This window comes from Polyergus mexicanus, unplaced genomic scaffold, assembly GCF_030449975.1.
Source record: "Polyergus mexicanus isolate NDT 795.1 unplaced genomic scaffold, iyPolMexi1.0 SCAF_9, whole genome shotgun sequence".
In the NCBI taxonomy this organism is placed as follows: domain Eukaryota; kingdom Metazoa; phylum Arthropoda; class Insecta; order Hymenoptera; family Formicidae; genus Polyergus; species Polyergus mexicanus.
Genome location: NW_027223329.1, coordinates 2,571,916 through 2,593,797, shown reverse-complemented (window position 1 = coordinate 2,593,797; position 21,882 = coordinate 2,571,916). Strand labels below are relative to the sequence as shown.

Here is a 21,882-nt window from a genome sequence, read left to right as displayed (position 1 = left end):
TATACAGGCTATTAAAAGTCTTTGGAAAATAGAAAACTACTTTTCGAGATACATCAAATTAAAGCTGAGAAATTGGAGCAATGTTTCCCCCCCCCCCCCCAGATTAAAGCTAATCATGTATATATACAGATGATAGTTTTATCTTGATAACTTTTCCTTTTCGAAAAATATTTATTTGTTTTCCAAAGAGTAGCTACTGCTCAAAATGATTCTAAGCGTGAGAAGAGATATAAAGATATCACGCGATATTTAAAATGTAGTATTAAAAATCTTATTGGAAGAGAGAGAGAGAGAGAGAGAAATATTTGATAAAATATATTTTATTACGGAAATTAAAGCGTTTTGTTAAGAAAGCAATAATAAATCGGAGTATCGAATAGAGCGAAATACTACGCGGACGAGAAGATTAGTATCGTAAACGACACATCGTCGAAAGGAAACATAGAGAAAGGTATTTTTATTGCGTATCATATATTTAACGTTGAACGTGTTAAATATACTGTTCAGTTCTGAACTCAATCAAAGGTAGATCGTTCGGATTACCTGTTACAGAGATTATGCCAATAAACGCGGACGTTACGAGCGTTGATCCGGGAAATCGGTGTACATGATTCTTATCAGCGAACTGCATCTATCGTCCAGCTAGAAAAATCTAGCCCAATGCACATCGTCAGGCGCCCTATGGTTCACGTCTTTTTTTTTTCCTTTTTCTCCGTTTTCCCCGGCAATCTTCCCCCGAAAAGAGTTTACGGATACCCGAGAAGCACACACCTAGCGTGCCTCGACAATAGACACACAGGGGCATTTATAATGGGCGGTTCGGAGTGTGAGAGTTTTATTTTCTCCTTTCCTCTCGCCTTCCCTTCGACCTCCTTCTCCCTCTTTCTTTCGTTTCCCGCCCTTTTCTCTCCCCGAAACTAATATACGTGAGCCCGGGCCCCGAACGCGCTATCTTTGCATACATTAATCACGGGCGAAGGGGTTGGCACGGGAATTGTTTCTTCTGTGGCGATCGCGTGGGTCACTCCCGTCTTCTCCCCTTCGGCGACAGTTCCGATGCCCTTTTATCCTGGGAAATTCTATACCTATCCCGGAATGCCGAATTAAACCGCATTTAGAGGCGACCGGGACGATATTCTTCCAGATTTTAAGATTCGAGAGACTCTGATCTTATCCGACGCAAGACATTTTTGTAGATTCGAACATTCGGCAGACGGGATTTCGTATTATTAGAAAAAAAAGTCGTGTAATTAAACTGCGAGTAAAAAAGATGTTGAAAATATTTATTTATCAATACGTATGACATTAAATTTATTATATTATTTATCGTCAAAAAATTTTTTTAATATTTTAAAGAGATAGAAATTTATCCGTCCGCAAGAAAATCCTACCACTCCACCTGGATATACCAATTTTTATAACACTATACATATTCTATCGTACGATTTTCATAACTGTTTCTTATCCAATTCGTTATCAGTTCGTACGTAATGAGAACGAGAACCACTGTATGTAACGAGATATAATTTAAATCCCGAAAGGCTAATTCGGAAATTCTTACGCCACCCGCGGCCATAGCGACACAGCGTTAGTCGGTCGACCCGATTGACCGATCGGTTTCATCCATCATAGGTCGCGAGGGAAACCGAGGGCCGAACAATATCTGATTTCGACCTGTGTGGCGTTTATGGGACGCGTTGGGTATCCGAGCTTGCCGGGGTCTCGAGAACTCGGGTGGTGTGGAATCGAGGCCACCCCTTTTAGGTTCTTTCCAACGGCGCGCGACAACCTGCTTCTTTACGACACCCCGGTTCTATTCAATAGGATCGTCTGAAGCGTAACAATGTAAACACTCGCACAAGCAACTTGGGTATAATAAAATTAACTTTATGGCGCTCGTCAGAGCGAGTGACACGTGGCACGTTCCTCATAAATTCTTCAAATCTCTTAAACGGATTAAATATCTATTAAAAGAAAAAAAAGAATAGAATAGAATTCAAATAAAAATATCGTGAGATGTTCTCTTCTCTTCTTAAGCGCAAAGCGTGCAGATTTTAAAAAGTGTGAAGCAATATATTGTAACATGTTCTTTGTTAGAAAATATTTCTATTATGTATACGAAACATTTCTCTCGGAAATGTATAACGACGAACTTGAGAAAAAAGAAAGGAAAATAATCAAGATGGATTCGTGCTACGGGCGTTTGATTATTCCGAGATGATGATTTCCAAGTAGCACCGCAATCGCGTAAATCGAGCACGAAGGCACGAAAAGTCTTCCCATTATAATGACCATGATTAAGGGTCGATAACCATAAAGCATTGATATACAATGCGTGATCTTAACTATTGTATTAATGGCTTTATTCCGCAATCGAGAATGCACGCCGCGCGTGAAAAAGAAATTTAAGGATGAATTAGAGATTACACGCGGGATCGGATATAATTATCTAAAATGATCAGAAACAAAATGGACACGAATGACACGAAATGGCCATAAGAGAGAATTTTGATGAATGATTATTTGTCTCTCTGAGACAATGTTTTTTTCCTATAAAATTATATTATATTCATATTCGCGCGACTACGATCGCGAAATTTTTCTCCGATAAATACAATACAATATCTGCCATAAACATCTGCGTAAATCATAAATTATTGAATAATTTTCGCGGCACAAATTTTCTTTTTATTTGTGTTTTTCCTTTTTACTTCTCGTCTTCTCTCACACTGTTTATAAAAACATAAATTGCTTCAAACTTTCTTTTCTTTCAAACGTTTCTTTATTTTTGAATAATTGCTAATGCTTGATTAAAGGGCACATCACGCTTAAAATAGATCTTATCTCAGCCAATAATAAGAAGCGTCTATCATCTTCGCTTTATAATTTTTATAACGATATGCGAAAGAAACTCGTATGAGCAGCTAATGAATTGATTTCTCTAAAAGCTTTGGTATATATCGTAAATCGGTCAGAAAACCAAATAAAAAGATTCATAAATATGCTACTATATTTAAAACAATAAAATTATCGAGCGTTGATTCTCTATGCAGAATCTAACTCATAAAATTTTCAACGAGAAGATCAATTTAGATAAGAAGTAAAAAATATATTACTTTATGTAAAAAAAAAAATTTAAATTATACTTTCTTCCAAAGGTGTATCCATACTGGTTACTGAAATGTCTAAAGACACGAAGTGAACGAGAGTGGCCGTGAAACATTGGATCGTTTAAATTGTGCCGGGATATTTGCCTTGCGTAGGAAACGGGGCCCTTATCAAAAAAAAATCGGGCGAGGATAATCAGTTAAGGGGTTAATCTTCTTACTCGGGCATGCGCGCCCCGTTCCGACTTCAAAGTCGCGCAGGTGAACCGACCGCGTAATCACTGTTATTACGATAATCGTTTATTACGAGCGAATAGAAATAAAAATAGCGCCTGGAGCATATTGAATTACGCTCATCCACCTCGCTCTCGTACGTACATGCGCGCATTACCCTTACGTAGCACTCTACGTCCATACGAAGGCCTTTTTAACCACTTACGGGGCCCTCGGCAACCGTTCGCGTAGGGCGCGTCTTTTTATCTTTCTCGAATTGCACCCTGGTTGTCTTCCTCGCTTTAACCAGGATTTTCAATCGACGACAACGCTTATTCAGAAACAAATGTTTGGTATGCTTCGTGTTTGATAATACGCGAGTATGAATGATAATTCAAATCAATATGTGAAAGCGAGATTACACTTTATCAGAAACGTAATCGTAAAATTCTTTCAAAATTCGTACGAAATATTTTTACATTAATGAATAATTTAAAGATCATATTATTACGATATAATCTAATCTAATTTATTCGAAATGTGTTAAATTATTAAAATTATCTGATCAATAAAATCAGTTAATAAGATACAGAAATATTTCTTTAGCTTATCAATTTTAAATTTTTTTAAATAAATATTTATCATGAGAAAATGATAAAAATCTATCTAATTATAAGTAACTAATATAATGATCAAAATTATCATTTGATAATCCATAAATGTGTCAATATTAAATATGCACGCGCGTATTACATTAGGAAACTTTATTGCCAGCTATGCCCGTCATTACCACGTTTATCTTTATCTTGTGAAAAGTAGTCCTAATTACGGATGCTGAAAATGAGATTTATTAGCGCACGCATTACGATGTTATCGAGATGCTTCGCTACACATCGCCATCTAATTATGAAATCTTACGGACGTACGTTTGCCTCTGCTTATTGAAAAACGATGACACGTAAAAGCGTTCATAATCTCAAGAGGAATATAAAATTTCGCGTTATTATGCACTCGTACGTTACGCTTATTAAATGCATTTCCTATGTTATTTGCGACAGTATATACTGTGTTAAATAAAATTTATATCTCAATTCGAATAATTAATATATTTAGAAATATAATATATAATTATCACGAAAGTGTAAAAATATTTTATTACCTCATGGAATTTTTAACATTATTTATTTATGTGCATATTATTTATCAGAAAATATTAATAACAAATATCATAGGCCTCTCTAACTCTAAACTATCGATTATAATTATAAAGCACGGCATATCCAATGTAAACGTACGAAATACGCGACGAGATGCCCGCCGGCTCAAATTATCCTTCGATTATTCGCATCCGGGGGATGAGCCGGGACACCCACCCCAATCGCCTTCGTTCGTCGCACACACATACAACGATGTCTCCTTCTTGTTGCGTCTTATTTCGCCCATACGCTCTCCTCTTTCATCATATTCCCTCATTCTCTTCGTCTCTCTTTCTCGACTCGCTCGTCCGTCCTCTCCTATAACCGTGTCTTCGGCTGGAAATCAGGGATGCGATAAGCAAACACTCTCTATATCCGCGCACCGCTCTATTATTAAAATATAAAATCCCGGCACTCTTCATTGGCGCAGAAGCCCTCGTGAACGTCACTGAATTATCCTCGCCGGAAAAACGAATCCGCGAAAACTATGGACGAGATTTAATTAACACTTAACACTCGCATAAAATTTGATCACTTCGTGGAGGTTTATAGCTGTACTTGTGAGCACGACGCTTTTACAAGAACCGCTTGTGTGTCATTTGCATCGCTCGTCTGTGCGATTAATATTTCTCGACTAATGTCACAGAATTTATTTAGAATTAAAATTATCAGATTCAAAATTACACATTGGAAAACTTTTTATATATTTAAGTAAAATATATTGTAAAATCTCGTATATATATATATATATATTTCTCTTAGCTATTCTCGAATTATAAATTATCGTTTATATTTATTATTTTTTATCGCTTATAATTGTTTTAAATATATGACATATAAGTAATATATATATATATAAAATTGAATCAAGGAATATTTTTATAAATGGAACTTAATTTTGGATCAATTGTATATCGACATATCATTTGCATAAATTTGATACCACGCCATTGCATTTGTGTGCCTCCCCTTGTGACTTTATTCTTTTGCTGCCACGGCCCGATCATGCCCTTGTATTCAAATGTCTGTTAGCGCCGATGATTATAATATCATCCCGATGAAAAACCCTCGGGCTTGTTATAATGCATAAATACAAAAGCAATGACGCCCCTCCAATTAAGTGATCCTGGTTCCGTATGGAATGATGATCCGTCGAAGGAAAACGCAACACACAGACATAGAAATATATATTCTACATCACGGAAAATTCGTGTAAAGCAACGAGTTTCACGCACTATCGATGCATCGCAAATTTGTCAGGAAAGTATTTATTTGTAACATTTATAAATGAATTATTAGAAGCGATATATTTGTGTCCCATCAAAAATTGCGTCATAATGATTATTTCTTATTTAATCTATTAATCTATTTATTTAATTTATATTTATATATCTTATTTATATTTAATTGTATTATTCATGCTAAAGTGTAATGTTAAGTTGATAAATTAAATCTACAAAATAAATACAAAAGATTACTATTGTAAATATGATCTATGATATTTGTAGCATTATAAACACGATTTTTTGGATCTTGGAACGAATCGATAATTTTGCTACGCCCTATATAAATTAATCCTTAATATTTCGACTATGTTTTATTTTTCAAGATAAAGGCAACTTACTCCCGTGCTGCTCTTATCATCAAGTCATCTCTCTCGAGGCTCTTTCACACAAACTTAAAATATAATATCTCTAGATTTTGATGTAAATAAAATTTGACTATTTATTTTAAATTTATTTCGAATATTTTTTATTATATATATATATATATAATGTATTTATATTGTAACGTAAATAAATTTTTTTCCTTTTGTTAATAAACTTGCTTTTATAAGCAGGCATAACAAGCCCGGCTAGCTCAGTCGGTAGAGCATGAGACTCTTAATCTCAGGGTCGTGGGTTCGAGCCCCACGTTGGGCGAATTTTTACTTTTGCTTTCGGGTTTCATTGTATCTATACATAAGCTTTTAAAATCAATTACATTTTATCCGAGAAGATAGACAAAAGATTTTTCACGACTTACATTCTCTAAACACACATAGTTTAGCTATATCTTAACAGAGCTACCGAGCTCGAAGCTACTTTATTAAAATAAAATTTACTTGAAGTTTTTTGTATTTTATATCACGATATAATTTTTGTACGCGCAAGTATTGTATGTACATCTCGATATAATTATGAGAATAAGATGTATCTATCCTTAGCTCTGTCCGAGATAGATGAATAAATAAATTTATCGCACTATATTTCACTTATATCATCATTTTATTTACCTATCTTTCCTCTCCCTCGCACAGCATCCACACTGGCTTTCATTCTGGTATTTGCGCAGCTGCGATCAATGACTTTCTAGAGAGCAACAGCGATCATTAATATTTATTAAGAGAACGTCGAAAAATCGTGTCTATCTATGTATTATATTGTGTTTGATATAACATTCGATTCTCGCTATTATGCATATATTATTATGTAAATAGATTTACGTGACTCGTCTCAATTTTGTCTGACACTTAAATTGCAACTTAATAAATTCTAATATTCGCCACTTTCATCACTCTATGTTAATAAACACGTGCGATAAAAGTCTGTAAGAAGTGATCTTTTTTTAACGGATCAGTACTGCAAAGACTTTCCGGAAATCTTTTTTCTTCAAATTTCTAAATACAAAAATTTTTTTCTACATTGTTCTAAGAACAAAGGAAACGTCTATCAATAGTGTCGCTTAATCTCTGACGAGTTTTCTTAAAGCTGATTCCTGAGGTTCGTTGTTAAATTTTCTCTTTAGAGAGATTTGTCAGAGATCCATCCATCTTCATAAGTGACTCGATATCGTTATCTTCAAGCAGACATTCCCCAACTAATTCAGAAACAATTGGGGACTCTATAACTGCACGAATACCTTTCAGGTATTCGCAATAGCATCTTTATGGTTTTCTCGTAAATTTTCTTCTGTCAAGACAAATTTCAATTCTACGTTTCTTTTTCAAACTCCATATTAGATTATCCTCCCAATTAAAATTCCAGTTTAAAATTCCGTTAAGGAAAGGGAAATTGAAAGAGAAGCGAAGAGTAAAATTTTATTATTTACGTGTATTATTATATTGTTCCTGTACTTTTATTTACCGTTTTACTTGGATGTTGAAAAAAATGTGTTCCAAAATGTAGAGTAACGCCTGTAAAACGCCTGTGGATTACGTGATAAATAAAAATGTCAGAGTAGAGACTGAAAAATGTCAGCGTGTCTTAATCTTCGATATATTTCTTGGAAAACTCTCTGTCGCAGGTCACTCGGGGCTCGTTTATTTCATTTTTTCCGCTATCTGGACGCCTTTCCTATCTTCTCGTATTTACGAGCAACGCGGTAAGAACGATTTTAAATGACTTAGCGTCGTGTTCAAAGACTAACAACTGAATCGCAAAACGACGAGTAATTGGACCACCAGAATAGAAAATTCTTCATCTTCCTATCGCAGTGAAGGAATATTGTCTCTCGAGATATCTCAGATATATCAAATCATCTATAAGATATTTCAGATATACCAAATAAGGGTCGAACAAATTGAAATAAAGTATCTTATATTGATAGTTTCAAGATTATTTAATATACTTTTTTATATATTTTTATATTATTTTTTAATCGAAGATACATAATCACGCATTTTACTTCAACGGTTATTGGACAAAACTTTATTGTCATACATGTATGTATATGTTGAAAATTTTAAATAAAATTAATTTGCGACTAATCACGATTACATAATTCTATTATTGAAAGAAAATCGATAATCCGGTCATTTTTATGGTGTATATACCCTATACTCGCGTCTCTCCTCGTGTGCACAACATGCCCGACGATATCGGAAATATGACGCGTAACTATAAGAAAAAGTAGAAGACATGGACATCGGAAATGCATTCGTCGTATTGCATGACGAGAGGTATCTCTCCATTATCTTCCGCGGGGAAGCGCGCGGATAATAAGCAGACATTTCCACTTCTGGAGTGCGCCGACGAGTTTCCTCCAAGTAACGGAAGACTATAATATGTATATCGTTTGTCGATCAATCAATCGATCGCGCACATGCTTTTACATGCGAAACGATTCAATTTAGCGTCATAAGTCATTAGTTAGATAGTCTTCAAATTTTGCGAAAAAGAGGGAGAACGAAAGAGAGAGAGAGAGAGAGAATAATGAGGCCATCTTTTCAATTAAATAGATAATAAATTATTCTCATTCTTAATATTAAAAGTTGACTCGTTAACTTTAATTTTACTTGAACATAATGATCAAATTTGTGTTTTCAGAAACTTAAAGCATATCGTTTAATCCGGACGACTTTCGATCTCCAATAAGAGAGGATGGGAAGAAGAAAGCAGCCGCAGGAAACGAGTAGCGATTGCAACAGCATCCGATCGTATTCCAGTCGCGCGTGTATGCCGGTCGATGTGAGAGAAACTTCAAAAACCGCCCTATCCAAAGGTAGAAGGTGGAAGGTGACGGCAGGGAAGATACATAAAGAGGAAGAGGGAGAGAGAGTAGGAAGAAAGAAGGAAGAAATTCTAACATGGGCGCGCTATTTACTTTTTAAAGTTCGCAGGTATTCGCATCATTCACGGCCCTTGCCGCCGATTGTTTTCTTCTTCCTGCAACCAGTGACGAAGCAGTAGGCCCCGATCGTTCTCTTACTCCGCGATTTGTACATGGAGAAAGAGAAACAGAGAACAACGTTGTTCACGTTACTGCGATAGACCTGGGATAGATTAGGCGGATTAAAGGACGATCCGCGATGGAAGAGAAAAGAGTGGAGTGAAAGAAGAGAGGAGAAAGATAGACGAGAGAAGAAGTCGGGACAAGCGAGCTGCCGAGAGGAAGAAGAAGAATAAAACAAAGATAGGAATAAGTCTTTTAACGCAGAAGACAAGAAGAAGAGATTCTATCCAGCTCGTAAGAAAAGAAGAGGGGATAGAAAAAGTTGCGGCGCGTGGTGGTAGCGATGGTAGTGGTGGTCCCGACGATGGTGGTGGTCATGATGGTGGTGGTGGTGATGATGGTGGTGGTGATGCTAGCACGGTAGCGAACATACACGTCCAGAGCGAGCGTCCAGATCTGTCGCGTGCTGCCGTGGAATGGGACGGAAGCGGGACAGGCAGCGAGACGACGATACCAAGCGGAACGGAACGACGACGACGGCGACGACGACGATCTTGACGCGACGAAACGAGACGGAACGACGACGACGACGACGACGACGACGACGATAGTGACAACGACGGCTACTAACTATATAACCGGCCGGCTCTTTCAGCCGGTGAGAGCGGGATGGGATGAAACGGATGCTACTACGACGGGCACATTTGAGTAGAGCCAACCGAGTCGTGTGTCCCACTGGTAGCATAGTGTTGGTGGTTTCACTCTCGGCTGCTGCCTCCACCGCCGTCGCCACCGCCGCCGCTGCCGCCAACGGCCGTCGCCGCCGCCGCCGCCGCGCCGGTTCGGTCTCTCTACGAGAGTGAACCGAGGAGCGTGCCCGAACCCGGCGAGCCGGGGAAGAGAACCGCGGTACTCGTTCAGTAGTTTCTCGGACGCCGCACCGGCATCATCCGACCCTGCGAGATAACCCCGCGCGCGCGCGCCCCGGCCGCGACCCCCCTGTGACAATTGCGTGTGTGGTACGCGTGGGCCCGGCTCCCCGATACTGTCTCGCGCCAACGTGAGATCGTCTGGCTCTCGTATCCCCTTCCGAAACTGAGGGAAAAGATCGGTAGCAGACGCCGGTCTATCACGCCCGATGAGCTTAAAATATTTTCGGAATATTTTTAAGGATGTTTGTCGAAGTACGTGATCGGTTTTACAGATCAATTTCGATTTTCATCCCCTCGTTGTCATGTGAATTGGTGAAAGTTTGTGACAGGAATATTCTATCGTGAGATGTCGATTGAGAGAGGAGGAGGGCTTATGTTCTTTTCACGAATGGTGATAACTAATCGTGAAGCAGTGTTAGTGCGTTACGTGGGGATCTACTAGCGTCCATCTTTTGCGGGAGGATTGTTCCGTGCGTGAAAATCGGAAAGAACGGAAATAGGTGAGACAAATTAGCGGAAAGAATCTGGCGGAGAAAAAAAGAGAAAGAGGTGAAAAAGAGAGAGAGAGAGAGGGAAACCCGTTAAGTGAGGTAACGCGTCTTAACTCTCGCCGATTAATAGCAACGTGGAGAGAGAAAGGAGAGAGAGAGAGAGAGACGAGGACCGAGCGAGATAGTCGAAAGTAACCGGTAACGTCAACCTGCATACCCCGACAAAAGCGTTCAAAAGAAGATCGACCACGCCGATCATCGTCGCCGAGAGCCGATCGGATCAATTCACTACCAGGATCATTCGCAGTGTGTGTCGAGTATCCTCGGCGATATATTCTCGAATTGTAAAACCCGATCTATTTTTTCCGATCGGTTTATCCATCGTAAAATTCGCGAGGTAGTATCGTCGATCTAATGTCGTCCCGTGACTTGATAGCTTCTCATCCGCGATAGGTCATTCTGGGATTCGACGATCAGCTGGATCGCGACATCGTTACTGACGCGCGATCGGCGATAACTGACATAATGCAAGAGTGTCGAAAACGTGAGAACGATGCGTGGACGGTAACGGTAAAGCGACAGCCGGATCCCTTATTCTTCGCGATCCACGTCTCTCCGAGGCACCTTCGGATGACGGGAGTGACCGGAAATCGGCTGTGATGCCAGCTGGCAGCGCGCGCGGCCTTCATCGATACCGTATCGACGAGGAGGGCGATAACGAAGACGACGATAAATCTCGATCGGCGATAAATCCTACGGGAAACTATTACCACGCGGCTAAGGTGGAGGAGAGCAAAGAGACAAGTTGTCGGATGAGACCGTCATGCCCGCTGAGGTTGACACGGGCGGGCATTGGGTGCTGCACTGTGATTCCCGTGCCGATCGCCCGACTGCGATTCGCGTGTCGATTTTCCCGAGACTTCCGAGGATCGACGAGGATCGTGGACGGAGCGGGACGAGAAGGAGAGGTCTGAGAGATCGGCGACGACAGATCGGAACTCACGCGAGAGAAGCGCGGCCGACGTCGAATCACCGCAACGGGAAATCACTCCCCGTGCTCGATTCATCCGCGAGGATTCCGAGAATCGGCGACCGGGGGGAGACCGTTCTATCGACGGATCGGGCACCGAAGCAATCGTCGCGTCGAAGACGAAGAGGAGACGGACCCCTAGCGATCGAGAATGCTCGCGAGCGTCTCCAGGTCACGTGGAAGCTACAGGAGAGCGAGGAGAAAGAGCGAGCGGAATCGCGGCTACGCGACGTCGAGACGAAACAATCCGACCCGGCGATAGCGGGCTCGATCGCGGAGCGTCGAAGTCTCCAGGATCGATCCCAGACGAGACACTCGCGACCCGCGGTCTGCGACAGGAAGAATCCCGATGCTGCTTATCGTACCGATTATCCGGCAAGGACGAGGATAACGGAAGAAAGTTCTCATCTCTCTAGTCACCGTTCGCGTATTCGCTCGAACGAGCGATCCTTCGAGGATGATCTCCAGGATGTTGAGGGACGATTTGACGACGCGCCACCGGACGAGAAGGCGCGATCGAGTCGCGTTTCGGGAGGAGGCGACGTACGCTCGGAGAAGCGGATCGAAAGGCTCGGCCGGGACAGGAAGAGGATCGGAAACAGGCGCGCGTACCGCCTCCGCTCGTTCCTTCAACTCGCCTTTCTTCTCATCCTCGTCGCCTTCGGCCGATGCGGACTCGGCTCGTCGGGTGTGATTAAGTTCAGTGCGAGACCGATCGCGAGTGTTCTCGGCTTCGGCGCGATTATTCGTGCAGTGAGTGCAGGCACGATCGATCTGACCGGCGACGCGGGCGCCCGCGCCGAAAGATCGGCCAATCTCTCGCACATCACCGGGGCCTCGCGAAAGATACAGATGTACATTAAGAATCGTCACCTACAAATCCTGCCGGATGGCACGGTCAACGGCTCCAATGACGATACCTCCGATTACAGTGAGTATTTTCTCATGCCAACTCGCTCGATAATTAATTAATCGTTGAAAAGTTTAAACCCGAAAAGAATCTATTATCTCTTAAGAAATCATCACTTAATCAACGTACTCTAATTCGCGTTTGAATAATACAATTAATATCTTTATCGATACTGAGAAAATATTAAGCGAAACAAGACCTATGTTATAAAATTAAAATCCCAATCGGCATTGGAATATATATTATGAAAATAAGGGAAAGAGAGATATTTTTACTATAATTGAAATTATTTTAGAATTATTAAGCTTTGAAATTAATATTCATATTATTTTGATTTTCAATTTCGAACCTTTAATATTGTTCTTTAAGACGAATCGTCGAACAAATAATCGGACGATCAGCTGATCGCAGCTTGATATTTCTTATTGTTAGATTTACGAGACGCACATTATTCTATTTAAAGGAATCAAAATTATTAATCTCCATCTCACAAACATCGTTTTACGCTCGATTTCGAGTTCTAAAGGTCATCTATCAGATAATCTATAATTTATGATAAGATTTTCAGGATATTTATCTACAATTTGATATTCTATCTCTTTTTCTTTTTATCCGAATATTTTTAATTAAACACCTTGCGATTGATTTTTCTAAAACAGCGTCGGTTCTTTAATAGAGTACAGAATTTCAACGCGGACTATCGTCGTTCAAGAGATTCGTGCCATCTGTGATTAACGAATGTGTAATCAAACATTATCCTTGGACCGCGTCGCGGGCTGTCTATTGGATACTAATTTTATACGATATACTCGGTGTCTTTCGACATCCGAAACTCGCCGTTATTCGATTTTTTATCGACATTCTAATTCGTCAACGTGCCTCTTATCGTTACCCCCTATGATTTTATCTAAGCATTTGACGTTGCGTTTTAACATTTTATTCTGATTCTTGAAAATTTCGCAAGGCAAGCGTGCCTGCCGAGCAATTGATCTCGTGTCGGCTGCCATTTTACTGGAACTTGACTGGTATTCGATATTTGTCCTAAATTGTCTATTCGATAAAAAAATCTATCGCTCGTTTTTGCTCCGAAAAATGAAACCGATAGAGATGTAACGCCGCCCCTGTCGCATATCGGTAATACCGTACGGATGATTGAACAAATTCAATTTGATGCGCTTTAATTCGTCGCGTTTCATATAAACGATCACCATTTCTATAACAAGATGAGAATTATAAATATATTTATCACAGATAGTTCAAATGACAATCTATATGAATATATATCTCTGATTAAAAAATCGTGAAATATATTATACCATACGACGGTCTATTTTCCTCCTGTTACGCAAAAATTTTTACAAAGAATCCATTAAAATGTATTTAAACTAAATTAATGTTAATTAAATCGACTGAGGCTATACTTTGATATTAAAAGTACTCAGCGTAAAAAAAAAAAAAAAAAAAATACTGACGAAAGGAACAGTTCTACTGTACACTAAATCGAGAAGACGGACGTTCTAAGAATACCGTTCTCGTAACTAGACCACACTGACCTTTGTTAAAACTTTACTCGTTTAACCGCTAAGAAGTGCCATCCTATTATTTGCAATCTCGCGCATTTGTTTGTTCGTGTGAAATTGAATTAAAGGGAGGTAAAATTGGGTTAAGGCAAAGAGAACGTGCAAATGAAGTGTCTATCTAAAGTTTAACTATAAACTTCGAGTGAAGTCTGTTTATGGGAAACACTTTAAATAAAACTGTCACCCTATCTAAAGTTCTCCGTATACTCTGTACACCGGTAATAAAAGACACTATCATACACGCAATTGAATAAAAAAATATATTGGATTATATTTGATTTAGCAAATATAAAAAATGAGAGAGCTATATACACATATGTTAGAAAAAATTATTCCATGTTTTAAATTTTATAACCAACATAATCAGATAATATTATATGCTATTTCGTGTAATAAAATACATTTAAAAAATTATTTTCGTAAAATTGATATTATAATAATAAAATTGTATAGGGCATATTACTAATCAGGTATAGGATTAGTATTCACCTGATCCTTATAAAGATTATTGAAAGACCCGAAGAAACTTTAGAGCTGCAAAAAGTTATACCTTAATTCTTTCATTATTTGTCATAATTTGTCGCAATTATAATTATTGATCATGACAATAATATTTCTACATCAAGAAAAAGCTATCGATAAAATTATCAAATATGCCGCTGTGTGTCAATCAATTTATATACCGATTACTATAATAATAAAATTTTAAAATTATCCTCAAAATTCGAGAAAGATACATGCGGATATGCAGAGTCCTTCGTGTTCTTGAACAGAATGCCGAAGAGCATTGAACGCATATAAATACGACATGTCGTTGACGACCGGCTTAATTATTGGCTCGCGCGCGCGCATGATCGGCATTTACATAAATCACGTAACCGGCGGCGCTTTAAATTATCCTATAGGCATCCATTCCTGTTCGCCGACATCGTTTCCGCGCATTATATTCGCCGGGCGAATCAACGAACCATCTGCTTCCGCCGCACACGTCCACTTGTTCACCGCCTAATTGCTTTCTTTGCGTAATGCGCCTAAAGTGACCGAGACGACCGAGAGTATCGCTGCTTGGAAATCGCCCAAAATCAATGCGATGCCCCAACGACGACATCGGAACGTCCTCGATAATGGCGCAACTACTTTAATCTCAGTCCCGGATAATTGAAGTTATACATTCCGTGCGATCGCGCCGCGACATCAGGCTACATCCTACCGTCCAGAACAATCATCGAGGAATTCAACCGGTAGAATCTCGTTTCTGGATTCGTTCGTCTTCCTTTACCAAGAGAGACTTTAGCTAGGAATGTCGATAGCATTCGTGATCGGATGATGATCGACGCGCGGAGCGAACTGCGGATGATTTTCTTGTTTACGGATTCGTATACATGTATTTTTCGATAATAATACGGCGATGTTATCCGCAATACGTCGCGATCAATAATAAAACGAGACGTAACTGACCGAAGGAATAAATATTCGTCGACTGTTGTCGACGAATATCAGGAGGAAATGAGAAAAGAAGAATGCGAAATGACTGTGTTGATCGGAAAGCGCGATATAACTGTAAAACATGTTTCTACTCTGTATTTACCTCTTGTCTTCTCTAAAACTGTGAAAACAACAATGGATAAATTTGTGAATTTAATGATCTTATTAAGAGAGTCCGCTATCGTATGTAAAAGAAAACGAAAGATTTATTATGAGAGAGATTATTTTGAGAGAGAACAAAATTTATCCTCTACATTAATTAATGCATACTGATGATATTGTGCTCTGTGCTCTTTAAATGTTTTAAAATTAAAGCTAATTGCTTTCAGTAATGAAAATGCTCTTCCAAAACAGGAAGGAAAAACGTATGAGAGAAGCAATAAATCTGTCGCTTAAGTCTGATAATGACAGAAGTTTCAAAGAAATCCGCTGCTTCAGATAATATTATTATCAATAGAAGAAGACGAGAATTATCTCTGCTTAATTATAAGCAATGTCGGAAATACTTCTTGCAAGATCGTCACCCACATTGGCATGGGATAAATTTTTCGACTCATGCACGAAACCTTGCGAATGATAACAAGAATAACACACATCGCGATTCTCTGTCTGATAAATATAGACCGTAATAAGAACGGAGATAAAAAATTTTGCCGACACCGGAAAAAAGAAAATGTTTTTTTCTTAAATTATAATTAACTCGTGCTTTTAATGACATTTCTTGTCTTTAGACAAGAAACAAAATCTAAAATTAGCTTAATCTTTTGATGAGGTTTATGGATTTCGGAGTACATCAGAGATTTAACTCTATAGGAGAAAATTATAAATTTCTACAGTGTCATTAGATATTTAAAAATTACATACCGTACGTGACGTGCGTATTTTTACGCTCGTTGCAACGCGATGTCATTTTTCCCCTCTTCTGTTGATTTTATACATTTGTGTCATAATTAAATGAGCAGTGTTAGTTAAAAGTTCGTTATCCGCGATATTTTCATTCATAAACATTATTTTACGAGCAAATGACATCATAGATTTGCACACGTTATTTATAAACAAGAACCGCGTAACCGGTTAGAGTGTGGATATCCTTGAAGAATCCTCGATAGAGATGCGAAACTAATCAGAAACAGATAATTCAGAATTTTGCTTTATAGCGCGAAACGAAACATCTTATTTCGAACTCGATTTAAAAGAATGCAAGTATTTCATAATTAACAGACATTTTAAGTTCGATTTGTCGAGCTACATCGGCGAGGATTATAAGGATCGGATACTTAAGCGACGACAGCTTAGGGAAAGGAAATCTGGCGCCTGACCCGGCGAAATTCTAAATTATCGTGGCTGATGATAAAGCCTCGAATATATATATAACTTTAGCACACAAGGCCATATTTGACTGTGTGTATTTTATTGTCATTCTTGTTTCAATTTTGCAATTTTTGGCTTATAAATGAATTCTTGAAATGATCGCATATTTAATTAAATATTTCAATATCGCATCGAATACTTTACACAAGTGTGATGTCTATTTTTTCTGATAATCTTTAAGTTGTTTAGAAATTTGACACACATATATATATAATATCGATAAAAAAGTGGCAATATTTTTAGAGCGCAAATTAAAAATTTTATCAACCTAATTGCGCGATTATATTTATGTATTAATATATTTATTAAATAAAAACCTGTAATTCTAACGAAGAAATTTATTCTTGTTGACGTATTAATGAATAATTTTTGGCATGTCTTTTTGTGAAATTATTATACGGTCTTCACCTGCTAAACGGATCGCGAAAAGCTTTAAAAATAAAATATTGTTAGAAATTGCTTATCTTTTAAATATTGTGTTAATAAAAATATTTAATAAAGATCTTAGAAAAAAAAAATATATATATATATCACAGGATATTTAATAGCCTTTGGTATATTTTTCGTTCTATCGCATATATATCTCATTCATCGGCAATTTTGCACAAAGTTTCGAGAGAGAGAGAGAACCCCAAAGTAAGATCAATTCAATTTCCTTACTCCACATTAGAAATTTACTACGCTGGCTATCATGGCTATCCTTTTATAAACTTCGCCGACGTATCGCGGGTGGTCAAGTCGAGGCCGTCGGCTAGACAGGGCCTGAGAAGCCGTGTAAGAGCAAAAGGTGCGCGGCGAAACTATTAATAAGGGAGCACGAAAGCTAATGGCGCCGCTTGCACGTACGAAAGGGGTCCCATTTAACGTCCTCGCTCGAAAATCATTTTCGCGACAGGTCAATCGCCTTCGAGTCTTAAATCGCGATATGAAGGATGATACGGTCACGAATCTGCTTATAAATAAACGCAACTTCTTCCTCCAAGACTAACGATGAGTTGAAAAATGTGCAACGAAAATCGCGCGAATTTAATAAATCGTAACAAATCAAGTTGTACATTTATCGTAAATGATTACACTAATACAGCTTTATCAGAACTCCTCAGAAATCAAACAACGCACAAGCAAACAGCGAAGAAATTTCATATTTATAGCAGTCACTTATTCCTTTATTCATTTCATTCTATTTTATTCCTTAACCATTTTTATTATTTAATTATTTTCTACATTTAAATTATAGTTTTTAATTTAAAACTTAAAACTATATATTGATGAAAATTTTAATAATAAAATTCATAGAGAACGCGATAAATGTAAAATTATTGAAAATTTTCAAAAGTGACTTATTTTCTAAATTTAAATTATACCTTTAAATTCAAAACCCTAAACTAAATATTTATTAAAACTTTAATAATAATAAAGAAATAATAACAAATCTAAAATTATCGAAAATTTTCAAAAGAAGCTTTTAATACAAATAATCTTCGCATAATCTAATAATCTAATCAAGATAGAAATTTTTTTACCAAACATGACAAGTATATTGTGACAGATAATAAGTATATAATAGATGATAAATGATTGATATGAGTATTGAATTAACATAAATGACAAAAGTAATTTCAACGAGAGATACGATCAAAGCAACAATGTATTAGTAAAATTAGGAACTTCCTTCAAAGATGAGACGGATACAATATATATTGCATTAATAGCGTGAATTCTGAGTCGTGAGAAACGTAATCGGAACAAGCTTTCGACTGGCTTCAAACAAGCTTGTCGGCAAACCGGTGAAAAATTGAGGCTCCTCATCGATGATTTTTATTCTCGCTATACGGCACGCGCGTTCATCCGCTTCATTAGTAACGCGCTGAAGGATAACGATAATAAATGATTTTCTTAAGAAATCGGGATGAACCCAATGATTAACGGGAAGAACCGGCATTAGCGCTAAATCAGTCTCAGTCAATCGATTACGTCGGGAATGCGTATTTCTCTCATATATGCAAATCTTTTCAGCGATAAATCGACACACTCCAGACGATTCCATAATGATATTAAACTAAGATTATCCATCTTGAAATTATCGCGTACCGATGCGATATTGCTGGTCGATTTCTCACGGTGTCATTTAATATGATACGTTAAGAAATAAAAAAGAAAAAATGTTATAATTTTTTATTCTTACAATTTCTCGTCTCATAATGAGTCGCATTTTATGTCGCGTCTACTGAAACAGTAATCGCAGCCATTATAATCGATGTCTTGAAAAAAGAGAGCAGCTTCACGCTACCTTATCCGCGCAAGAACAACTCGATTCGGTATCACTGGGAGCGGCTATGGCGTTCCTTTTTTTTTTTTTTTTTTCTACGGCACCATTTCGTTCAGGTTCAAATGCTGATCGTCGGACCAAGAAAGGGACACTGCGCTCTCTCGCGTGTCTCCCGTACTTCCCTGTTACGGTCGTAAACCGCAAACAGACCACCCGATTCGAGACGTCGAACGTAATTATGAGCGGCGACGCGGTTGCGTGCAATTAATACGCGATAAATTTCATCGCGACGTCGTCCTTTTGGCTTCGAGTCCGCAAAATGATGAAGCAGGACAAGGAATTACAAACTAAAATCTACACCACGCTGCGTGAAACGCGTACGCTAAATCGCCAAGTTAGTTTCTACCTCTTTCAATTCGGATATGTTTTCGTCAGAAGCAGATCATATTTAACACATGTATCTTTTTTCTCTTATTTACCGTAAGTTGCAGCAACGCTAACGAGACGCAAACACAACTTTTTTACTATAAATATTATCGAGAATATAATATAAAAGATGCAAATATACGTATAATTAACAAAATCTAATGTCTTGTAACATTTTTTCGCGCTTAAATTTTAATTAGATATTTCGATAATAAATTATATCAATCGAATAAATTATTGCATTGATTTACAATGTATTTTTTTAAACAATTATTTGTTTTTTTTTTTGGCATTAATTAATTTGTCTCATTATTCTGTACATAGAAGTATTACGGTAAGATTATTGAAAACTAAATATTTTACGAGATATTTTATTTTTTATATCAAAATATGTCAGATTAAAATATAAAATAACTCAAAAAGTACTTAATAAAAAAATACTTTATTATAGTGTTTTGGAAAGCTCTCGATGTCAGCTACAAGAATACTAAATAAAAAATGGGAGTTTCTATTTAAGATTTTAAAGTTGACCTTCACATGACCTTCAAATGATTTTCCAAGGTCAAATCATTGCCACCATCTTACGGCCCCCTCGAAACCAAACAACTTTTGTCCGAAACATTTTTCTCTTCCGGGCTTGGTTTTCGAGATATTTGCCTGAGGAGATTAAAATGGGACACCCTGTATATTAGATAATTGAATAGAGATATAATGAAATGGGGCTGCTCGTGATGTTAAATGCAGTATTTAGAAATAATTGTTGCAGCATTCTAATTAAAAAGAAGGTCAAATTGACGTTTTTACAAAAAGGAGAAAATGTGTGAGAACAAAAGTCGAGGATTTAGAATAACTATAGATTTGAGACCGACACGAATAAAACTCCGGAACCCCTGCAGCTGCATAGCTCCCAATGGCACACGTAGCATGCTGCGCGGTTGATTAACCCGGTGCTTTTAATTGAAATATCCCGGACGTAGGTAACTCAAACGAACGTTAAAGAAATGCTGACGCGACCGTTTAATCGATCACGTGCTGTTACACTCTCGTAAGCGGATAGAATTTCTTCTTTTAGCTCTTTTTTTTTTTTTTTTAAGGGCGCGAAAGAGACGATCTAAGAGCGCATAAAATTACAATGATAAAATTTCTGAACATATTAATTAATATTCATTTTATATCCTGTTCCTCTTGAAAAAATGAGAGAATGAAACTCCGAATCGCAAATTGTAGCACGAGATAAAGGATGTGTAATTAAGATGTTCGCGAATCTATATATATATATTTGACTTCTTGTCTCAAATTAATATGACTATCGCGTGCGAGAATACTGCTGTGAAATTGTTATTAAGTAATTTGATGTACACGAGTAATGCTGGAAATCAAGGAGAAAGAAAGAGAGAGAGAGAGAGAGAGAATATTAAAATATAATATTACACGCACGATTAGCAAACCGTCGATTTGCGAGCTTCAATGGAAAATTGGCTACGTAAATCAAGATATCTTCCAGATTATTATAATAATTACCGGGCACAATTACATTACTTTTCATTTATTGCTAAACGCTTACGATATGCGTTATAGGAATGCCGATTCCGCCTGTACGTTATCAGCTGTTACAGACGAGTGACTAAAGCTCCTATATATATATATGCCTGCTCGCATACATGGGAGTGAGATATTCCACTTGCGCGACGAAAGCTATTTTGATTAACGGTAAATTTGCGATTTTATCCAATCGCAAACACGTACCCTCGCACCGGATGGCGCCGGATTTATCTCGCGACTCTGCCAATTAGTAAGAAATACCGATCGACCGATTAGACGCCGAAATTAGCCGATGGAATTTTACGCGCGCGCAATTAGCAATTCCGGTAATCATTTTTTCGATAATCGCACCTTCAGCATCAGAAAACGCGACGGTTCTCTGATATACGCGTGTCATAAAAATTGTATCTTGAATGCTTGGGTAATCGACAGCTCGTAATTATCACGATCATCCGACTCGTCACTCGACGCGAAGTGATATAATAATCATTTCCTATCGACGCGTTAAGTTTTGCATGAAAATAATTATCGTGCATTAATTATCGTACTCGCAGATTGGCGTACGAGATCACTAAATCGGATTGTAACGAACGAGCTAAATCGAACGAGCCTGTCTCGATGATAGATGATTTCGAGTACAAACCTTTTGCGCCTGTCATTAATCGGCGCGAAAGAAT

At 37.9% G+C, this 21,882-nt stretch overlaps 2 protein-coding genes and 1 non-coding gene across 4 annotated transcripts in view; 2 read left to right on the top strand and 1 right to left on the bottom strand.

The window, feature by feature from the left end:
• LOC138936260 (uncharacterized) overlaps positions 1–21,882 on the bottom strand; it is a 383,952-nt gene that overhangs the window by 285,747 nt on the left and 76,323 nt on the right. The gene's annotated exons all lie outside the window — the stretch shown is intronic.
• Positions 6,366–6,438, top strand: Trnak-cuu (transfer RNA lysine (anticodon CUU)). The gene has a single exon. It is a non-coding gene; the product is annotated as a tRNA-Lys (tRNA).
• The window catches only part of LOC138936255 (uncharacterized), a 75,497-nt gene continuing 64,334 nt past the window's right edge, over positions 10,720–21,882 (top strand). The window contains exon 1 of the mRNA XM_070301517.1: positions 10,720–12,553. Coding sequence (XP_070157618.1) covers positions 11,416–12,553 — 1,138 coding nt within the window. The 5' untranslated portion in view covers positions 10,720–11,415. The remainder of the gene's footprint in view (positions 12,554–21,882) is intronic.